The sequence below is a fragment of the Stegastes partitus genome, unplaced genomic scaffold, assembly GCF_000690725.1.
Source record: "Stegastes partitus isolate 25-593 unplaced genomic scaffold, Stegastes_partitus-1.0.2 Scaffold2494, whole genome shotgun sequence".
NCBI lineage: Eukaryota > Metazoa > Chordata > Actinopteri > Pomacentridae > Stegastes > Stegastes partitus.
In genome coordinates this window covers 19,798-29,683 of record NW_007580225.1, presented here as the reverse complement: position 1 = coordinate 29,683, position 9,886 = coordinate 19,798, and the positions used below count along the sequence as shown (strand labels likewise).

The following is a 9,886-nucleotide window of genomic DNA, read 5'->3' as shown; positions in this document are numbered from 1 at the left end:
AGTCAGCTGGGATAGACTCCAGCCTCTCCGCAGTCCTAGTGAGGATTAAACGGTGTGTAGATAATGGATGGATGGATGGAATTCCAGGAACGACAGATCTCTTAGACATTCATCTTACCTGGGAAAAACTAGCCTACTACTGCATCGTTTTTTCATTTTTGGGAGCAAATCACAGCAAAGACTCAAGGGGAAGTTTCCCCTAATTTGCTAAAAGTTCCACATTTTACCTTTGGATCTCTTTCTGGCTTCATCCAACAAGCATCCTGTGCATTAGTAATTTTAACTAAATAGGTGTAACCAACCAGAGACTACTATGATAAAATGTATTGGACATCGAACCTGAAATGAAACTTCAACAGCAGCATCACGTTAGTAGATGGGGAATGTGCAACTGTACGTGTTGAGTTCAGGGATTTTCATGGTTAATGTTTGAACATCACTCATGGTAAAGTATGTCTTTACATCATAGAAATAATTTTAAAAAATCACACATCTCTTCAATACTCATTCATTTTGTAGCTAAAAACACAACACTGGCATTTTACATAAATGCTGTGCGTGATGTTCACACCAAGTGTCTGAAGCAGGTGCAGGTCCTGCAGCCTGAAACTGGAGAGAAGCATCACTGACAGCCAGGGCTTCTCATGAGACTGGACAGAAAAAGTGAATGATTCTCTTGTTCAAAGCCGTCAATAACACAATGAGTCCAACAAGAGTTTGTTTTTTTATTGCACCCTCCTCAGAACATACAGTGTGTAGCTCAGAGATGCGTCGACAGAGAATGGTATTCATTAACATACATAACTCTTATTGCATTGGTTTGATCAGGCGTGATTCTGTGGGATCTTTGGGGCAGTCTTACCACAATTAGATTAGATGCTGCAAGGCTACAAAGTTAAGACCAGAGAATTGTTGTGGACTGAGTTTCTGGGTATAAACGTGAAAAGTTTAAACCAGATTTCACACGAGGACAGAATGAAGTTAGAGCCTTATTTTGCACAGTAGGGTTAAGGTGACTTGTGAGATAACAATCAACACCCTTGAAGCCTAAAAGCTCTATTTACTACGCTTTAAACCACCAGGAAAGTCTTTTAAAGGTTATGTTTTCTGGGGTATTTACATGAACTTGTAGTATTTTTCTGCTTCTTTATTGGTACACAAAGCTGCTACCGCTTTCTGTATTCTGTGTAAACTGACCGTGACCTCATACTGTGTGTAGTCTGTGCGTCCTCTACATGCCGGTAGAACACCAGATATAAACAAAGCAAAAACCTGCTCATCTCAACACTGTGGTCAAGAAGTGGTCAAGAACTCCACAGACAGCTTTACGATAATGTGGAGTCTGTGCTTATGTGTTGGGATCTTGCTGTTCTGTACGAAGTATTCAGAAGCTTTTCTCATGTCAAAGTATCACTACCAGACTACTGCCTGATGTTTTGGGGTAAAAGTAGAAAGCTGCATAAAGTAGAGTCACTTAAGTAAAGTACAAGTACCTTGCATTCGCGCTAAAGTGCAATACTTGAGTAGATGTACTTTGTTACATTCCACCACTGACGTTGGATCTTATTTGTTTAGTTAATTAAAAAAAAAACAGCTTGGTTTGTAGTTAACTTGTGTGGGTTAGACTTGATCATTCAAATATGCCAAGACATTCATTGCTTTTACATATTTTTGCTAAACTGTTACCTGCAGAAGTTAAGGGACGGTCCAAATAAACAGGCTGCTGTACAAGGCATTCTGTATGTTAATAATACATCCAAATGTTTTCTATTATAATAAAAAGGTTCACTAAACTGGCCAGAAAAAACTCAGAAAAACCAAGAAAACAGGTTTTGCAAAGCATACGGCCAGTGTTTTTGCAGGCACTTTTGAGCATAAATACCAGTAATAAAGGTTTCATCCAGGGTAAAACTTCCGCTAATATCAGTAGTAGTACTATTTGCTAAAGGATCGAGGATTAGTGAGGTTTAAGACTGCAACAAAGATCCCAATGAATATGCACACTGACTGTATAATGACTCACCAATATGTTGCCACACATATGAAAGTAACTGATGAAGCTCGTAGGAAGTTATAGCTGGACAGAAACTCTCAGGAATCACTAATTACAGCTTTAAACTCCACTGACAAGAGTGGCTAGAACACATCAAGACAAGCTTCTTTTGATACGATGGCCTACTGTGGTGAGTTCCAGCATTTTATTTATCAAACACACACAGATTTCGGTAAAACACGTCTGCTTCTTCCTTGCTAGCTTTATGAATCAACACAATAACTCGGAATACTAACTGTCTAACTAATACGTACATCTTACTTAATTCTATGATGCAGCAGATTGATAACCTCGGAGGGACAAAGTGGGAAGGCATGTGTTGGGTGATACAGGAGGCTGCAGGTGCAAAGCTGTGATAGAACATATAGTTAACCACTAAGTGCCATAAGGAGGTGTAAATACACAGGAATAGAGCGATAAGGAGGAAGAGAACAGCATGTCCATCTATCTCACACACTCACCCATCTTTCCGTCACACCTCCTCCAGTGTTTGCTTTTCTACTCAGACTCCACGTTAATATACTTGGAATAGCTGCTGAAATCACACCTGACTGCTGCTAATGAGCACCGTCTGGCTCCACCTCAGGGCTGCCGTCGGCTACTGTGTCCACGGAGCTCTGGGCTGTGCTGTTCCACTGGGCGGCGTTGGACTGCGGCTCCAGCGACGGGCTCACGGAGACGGGGTCGGAGGAGTTGGTGGTCGGGTCCAGCAGGATCTGAGCGGAGGTCGGGGGGTGGCTGAACGCGGCCTCGGCGGGCAGGTCGGACGAAGGGCTGGGTGGAGCGCTGGATGGCGGGAGGGCGGGCGAGTCGGCGAGCATTTGTGAGGAGGAGTTGGACGTTGTGTTCGAGGACAGGTTAGAAGGGGTGAGTGAGGGTGAGTCGGAGAGAGTGTGGGGGAGAGGATCGGACGGGGAAGACGGGGACTCTGTGGGTGAGTCGGTCGGGGTCGGCCTGGGAGTGTGTGCGGGGGTCGGCTCCTGTGGGTCGGTGCAGACCGGCTCGCCCTCGGCTACGTACCACACCTCATTGTGCCTGTTCAACAGCTTCAAGGGACTACACACACACACACACACACACACACACACACAGACACACAGACACACACAAACACACAAGAAAAGAGCAAAAGAGATGAACACACTGGTTAGACATGAGTGACTTCTATGTGTATGTGTTAGGCTATGAAATCCTCTAAATTGGAGATAACATTATCCATTCACATCCAGATTTGTATTAAAATACCCATAGTTACAGTTATCCATCCATCCATTATCTATACACCGCTTAATCCTTACTGGGGTCACAGGGGGCTGGAGTCTCTCCCAGCTGACTTAGGGTGAAGGCAGGGGACACCCTGGACAGGTCACCAGTCTATCACAGGGCCACACTTAGAGACAGACAACCAAGCACACTCACATTCACACCTACGGACAATTTAGAATCCCCAATTAACCTCAGCATGTTTTTGGACTGTGTGGGAGGAAGCCGGAGAACCCGGAGAGAACCCACGCTGCACGGGGAGAACATGCAAACTCCACGTAGAAAGATCTCGGGTGTCCTCACCGGGAGGCGAACCGGCAACCTTCTTGCTGTGAGGCAACGGTGCTAACCACCGCTCCACCTTGCAGCCCATATTTACAGTTATGAGGACTAAATAATACAACTAATTTAACAGATAAATCCTGCACTATAACCTCTCTACATGGAAGATTTGTCAGAAATACAAGTAAATCAGAATCTTGACCAGCAGTTAAACACTAAGTACAAAACATAAACGACAGCAACAAAAATATAAATGTATGAAACAGCAACAACAAGAAGGTTTAAAACGACCGAGCCACCTGTCATAGCCGACTCCATAGTGATAGCTGTGATTGTAGGAAGCTCGAACTCTCTCCAGCTCTTTCGTCAGAAGGTGGGCGTGAAGCCTGGAGGTCACCGACAGCATCCAGCCTCCGTAGCTCCTCACGTACACGTCCATCTCCGGCATCTCAGTGAAGTAAAGCTGTGCAGTCGACACGGACGCAACATCAGCAAACAACAAGCTTCGTTACAGACAACACTGCCAGAGGAAAGGTCCAGTGCAGCAGCATGTGAGCATCTCATTACAGTACAACGTTCTGCAGGGAAACACTGGGTCATGGCATTCATGTTGACGTTACTTTGACCTAAACATCGTTCCAGATGAAGCACCTCTACGGGTCGGAGCTGTTATGGGGCCAGTGGTTTCAAACATCGTCTATATAAAAGATAAGTGTAGCCACCTTGTAGTCACCCTTTGGTTTGTGGTTCTTGGCCAACTTGGGCTTTTGAAACCAGACATGAGTGCAGGGGTAGATCTGTCTGAGACCTAGAGGACACTACTCACCCATGTGATGACCACTTGTCAATCACATTCTGAAACATAATCCTATATATTTGTGCATGTTTCTCTAAATGGGACCATAATTTACAAAGTGAACATCACATGTTGTGTTGACTTAAAACTAGAATTTGAGACCATATATTTATGAGGAAAATGTTTTCTGAGGTAACAAAGTAGGATCATTTTCTCACTGACTTCTACACAATCTGACTTCCATTTGCAAACAGAGGAGTCGCCCCCTGCTGGATGTCAGAAAGGATACAGGTTTAAGAACATTTAAGACATTAGCGGCCTCTGAGATGTAGTGAAGTAAAATGGAAACACTCACTAAAGAACTTGCACTAAAGTCCAGTATTTATAGGATAGAATAGAAATACTTTTTTAATCCCCAAGGGGAAATTTGGTTATTACAGCAAAATGAGTGAAGTTACCACCACCATAACTACTGATAAAGAAGCAAAAATAAACAATAAGAAAATATAAAATGCAAAATGTACAATAAGTGTAATATGTCTGAGTGGAAAGGTCCTTTGAGAAGTGTCATGGAAGTAATGCGCAACAAAACAAGAGTAGATGTTCATTTTACATTCCACCACGAACGTTAAAGGTTAAGTCATGTTCTTAATCTACAAAACATTCCTGTCCAAGTTAATGAAACGAAAAAATCTGCTTTGCAAATTTTACTTTTTTACACTTCGGTTTGGAATTGACTCAGCAGAGTAGACTAGATCTAGACCATTCACATAGCCTAAAACATGTGTTGCTTTTGTTTATTTCTACTGAGCTTTTACCTAAAAAACTAAAGGAAGCTCAAACAAGATGTGTTGTAATACAAAGCATACTGTGTGTTGCTTTCTGTCATCATCAAAATGTACATTATTATAGTATAAAGGCTCAATAAAGTGGCCAAAAAGTTTAAAATCATGACAACATGAGCTGTAGCTGACCTTCTCACAACCCTGAACTGAGTAATATATAGCTAAGTTATTAATCCGTCTGTCTCTGAACCCTCTCATGTGAAGATGATGAAATGTTAAAGCAGGACGGGACAGAGACACATCCTGAAGCAACACGATCTGTTTCTGTTCTGCTGAGCAGCAGAGGAATCAGTGCTCTCTATTGATCTTCAAGCAAAATCACAGATTAGGTTACACACAGGTACTGGAGGAATAACCAGCATTTGACCTTAATACAGGAAAGGGCAGCGAGCCAGCTCTATATAAGTGCCTCCCGCTGCACCCACATCCCTCCTCACCCGTCGGCTCACCTTGTCGTTAGTGGGTGCCGGCGGCTTGTCCTGATAGGCTGCAGGCAGCGGGAAGTTGAGCGTGTAGATGGCCGGCTCCCACATCTTGGTCTCCTCCGGGATCTTGACCAGGACGGGGGCGGTCATCTCCATCTGGACGCCTGCCCAAGACACGCACGATTAAAATAAACGCAACAAACACAGTGGATCGAAGCCGATGTTCTGTCCTGTCCTGCCTCTACCTGCTTCATTGGCTCCTGTGATGTACTGGAAAAGCCTCCTGAAAGCCATGGCTGCACCAACTCCCATGAAATAGGCTTCGGCATCTGTTGACACCCAGCGAGTGGGGCTGTAGTGTCGCACCTGAACACACACACACACACACACACACACACACACACCCACAGTGTGTGAGGAATAAAGGCCTGATGAGCAGGTGGTGTGTATTTGTGCTGGCTGATGGCGGTTTTCACTCACTTCGTACTCATCTGTTTTGCAGACCAGCTCATACTCCAGACACTCCTTTGACTCTGTGCAGAAGCTGTTGTTGGTGCTCGGACTGTAAGAGTAGCACAAGAAACAATATTCATAATCAAGCAACACAATATGATCAAAAGGATGTGCACAACATGTTTTAATGTTTGCATTTGACTCTCCAACTTTGTGTTGGCAGTTTAGTGAAGGCCCCTTTTTCACAATCCCTCTTGCACAAAGAAATCTTCTGTCATTCTGGTGTGGAAGAACTTAACCGTCCTGTGCAGAGGCCTAAACTCAATCAAACCCAACAGCTTTGAGATGAACAGGAAGCAAACTTTACGATATGAACGAGGGCTAAAATGGAATCTCTGTGAGGCTGTAGTCAGTCACAGCGCTGCTCTGCAGTTAAAAGTCACACTGGCATGCTAACATGTTGATGTGCTGCAAGTATAATGCTCACCTGTTCAGTTTAGCAGGCTGGTATTTGTTAATTAGCGTTAAATACAAAGTAAAGCCGATGCTGGGAATGTCCTTTGTTTTGGAGATCCACCCCATAATTGTTAAAATATTCCAGTAAAAATCAAAAACTGCACTAAGGAGAAATTGCAAAGGTTAGTTGAGTTATCCTGAAGGTCTGTAACAAATTTCATGGCAATTCAATTCAATTCAATTAAATAATTTAATTTAATTTAATTAAACTTAATTTAATTTAATTTAATGTTATTTGAATTTATTTTCTGCTATTTCTTGGCCAAAGTATCAAGGATGGTGTAGTAAAACATTTCATGGCAATTAAATTAAATTAAATTAAATTAATGTTATTTTATTTTAATTTATTTTGTGTTGTTTCTTGGCCTAAGTATCAAGGATGGTGTAGTAAAAAAAAAAAAAAAAAAAAACACTATTCCTTAAGTGGGATAAAGTCAATAAATTATGATATATTATTGTTTTTTAAAGAAAAAAAAACAAGACAATAGCAAAAAAAGGAAAAAGAAAATAGCTATAAATATATGGTGTATGTGAGTCATATGTATAATAATCAAGGTAACTGTCCTGTTCAGTGATGCTTTAATTATGCGTCCCTCAGCTTGTGACATGTCGCCACATATTGTATGTCTCCTAACAGATTCTGCTGCTTTTCATTGTTGTCTATTTCTGTGACGTTTAGCACCAATGACGAAGTATTCCTGTCCTATAATATTGTATTTGTCTCATTTTAGGATGCCGTGAATCTCCGTCTCCATCTCACCTGTCTGCTCTGAACACAGACTCGTTCTTCTGTCTGTAGCCACAACTTCTTGTCTTGTTTCTCTATAGATGGACTGAATCAGAATCGGTCTCTGCTTTGCATCTCTGACAGTCAAGAGATTTTCTGCCGACTGATTTTCAAGCTACGTATTTATTGTTTTTCTCATTTTGCAGCAAATATATCCAACCTGGTGGTGGAGGACGGTTCAGGAAAGCCGAGGAATACATTTTATGGCTTCAATAAAAGGAAAAACCGACCTGCTGGTGTCGCTAAAGGAGGACTAATAGGATTACCAGAGTCATTAGAATTCAGCCTGTAGGCAACATAAATATCTGCAGTAAATGTCACAGCAGTCCATCCATTAGCCAAAAAGATCATTCAGTCTGGACTAAAGTGGTCCTGAAGACTGACCAGACAACTATACTGTCCATACAGCAGGTTAGAAGTGAGATTAAAAAAAAACAAGCAGAGCAACAGAAAACAACGACTTTTAAAGATGTGCACCAGCAGCAACACCACAACAACCATCTTTGCTTTTGGCTTTGACCTTGGAAAAAGTCCCTGTTGTGAATGGCTGATGCTCCTGCCAGCAGCCAGAGGACACCACAACCTCTTCAAGTGTACCGAGATACCATGAGCTGATGCCACAGAAGTGATAGAACCACTAAAGGTCTTGTTGAGGGAAAAAAAACTCCTGTAGTCGGCCTCCAAGATCTCTTGAAGAGCCTTTTGCTAGAAGAGTGGAGGTTTTCTGTGAGAGCTGATAATGTGCAGAGTGGGTGTTCCATCATCACATATCACATGTGGTGGCTGGAACGGATTGAGTGCTCTTAACCAGAGTGTGATGGAGAAAACTGTGAGTCATTTTGGGCTGGAGCCAGGTTAATCTGTGATGGATTAAATGAAACTTGGGTCAGATGTTTGTAGGTACATCCATCCATGTGAGGCGTCACCACTTACCCAACACTAGCTTCAGCTGAGACCACCAGGGCCGCAATCGCCAAGAGAGTGATGAAAGCCCTGGAGGAGAACACACAAGTCAGACATCCTCGTGTCAACTCCACTGCAAGAATTCATCAAGTTTTATCCTATCGAACTTAGTGCCAAAGAAAAACAAGGATTCAAATGAATGAAAATGAAAAAGAAGCTCTGATGGAGGACATCCTTCATTTTCTGCACTATAAAGGACTTTATGGACCAATACAGGGAGGTGTCTGGCAGTGAAACTCTTCATTTCTTACAGAATTGTGAGCTGATACTCTGTAACAAACAAATTCTAGTGCAAAAAAACCGTGACAGCTCAGAGAAGGTGTGAGTGGCAGGTGTTGGGGAGCGTGCGTCAGGCTGCTGCATTCCGCTGTTTGCACTGCAGAGATGAAATGGGACACGTTTTCCTGCTCAGAGGGGGGAGAGAGGGAGAGATCTGCTGCATCATCAGGCTGCTGTCTTTTTGCAAATCAAAGGCGTTTTGAGGTCAAGGAGGATCAAAAAAATATGAAAAAGCTCGTTACGTCCCCCCTTTGTCTGACCGTTCCAACCTCCGCAAAAAGCAGATTAAGGACAACGAGCGTTACCTAATTATGGTTATTTCAGGACTGGCTGGATGTAGTCTCCAAATGCAATCATCAGATTAGTTTCAAGTCGGTCTTCTGTGTTATGCACAAGTGTTACAGCAGCCTGGGGAACAGATGAATCCTCTGCGTGCAGAACCAACAATGACGCAAAATAAAAAATTTAAAAAAATCAACTTTACCTGCGCATGACGCGGCAAAGAAAAAGTGGCTAAAAATGAGACCGAGCTGCTTTCTGACCATCAGAAATCCTCACCTACTGTCTGCGGATGTTTATCTAATGGATGAGAGCTGCTACTCACATTGTCGCGGTCCTGTGTGTCGTTTTCCACCTGCCGGGGCAGCGCAGGGAGGAGCAGTGATGGAGACGCAGTGTGCTGCACTCTGACTGCCGCCGCCGCTGGCTTCACTGCGGACTGCAGAGAGGACCGGAGAGGGACGGAGGGAGGGAGGAGGAGGAGGAGGAAGGAGGAGGCAGGAGGAGGCAGGAGGGAGGCAGGGAGGGGCTGAGCAGGCAGCAGCAGCCTCCACACTGCTCGACTGGACCAACACCGGACACATGATCTGTAAGTGCGAGTTCACCTCCAGCGCTGCAGCAGCAGAAGTCTAGACCGAAGTGCGCCATGTCCGCTGGATGTGTGCGCAGCAGCAGGAGAGCAGCTCCCACATGGAGACACTGCTCTGGACAGCTAGAATGTATGAATGTATAGACATGAGTGTATTTTTATAAGGTAACGTTTGTTTGTTTGCTTTCTTACTAGAAAATGTTGTACTTTTGTTCCCAGAAAAATTCTGACTTTTCTTGAACCAAATCTATCAATTAACCAAAAATGAAGTAAATTCACAAATATTTGCCTTTTTTTTTTTTTTTTTTAAATCATCTATGAAACTAGTATACAAGTCATTGCTTTTGCAAATGTAA

The 9,886-nt window shown here is 43.2% G+C and overlaps 1 protein-coding gene across 1 annotated transcript; it reads right to left on the bottom strand.

Moving 5' to 3' along the window:
- Positions 1-711: 711 nt before the first annotated feature.
- On the bottom strand, positions 712-9,326 carry soul5l (heme-binding protein soul5, like). Its single transcript, XM_008305395.1, has 7 exons — positions 9,267-9,326; positions 8,354-8,413; positions 6,145-6,226; positions 5,910-6,030; positions 5,689-5,828; positions 3,898-4,061; positions 712-3,109 (listed from the first exon to the last, which is right to left on the bottom strand). Coding segments are annotated over exons 1-7 (1,068 nt in total). The 5' UTR covers positions 9,269-9,326; the 3' UTR covers positions 712-2,610.
- Positions 9,327-9,886: the final 560 nt, after the last annotated feature.

Excerpts from the sequence above, each read along its gene's own strand:
- soul5l (XM_008305395.1), bottom strand. Across the intron at positions 6,227-8,353 it reads TCAGCTGAAGCTAGTGTTGG|TCCGAGCACCAACAACAGCT; the intron begins GTAAGTGGTGAC and ends CTACTCTTACAG. Across the intron at positions 3,110-3,897 it reads TATGGAGTCGGCTATGACAG|TCCCTTGAAGCTGTTGAACA; the intron begins GTGGCTCGGTCG and ends GTGTGTGTGTAG.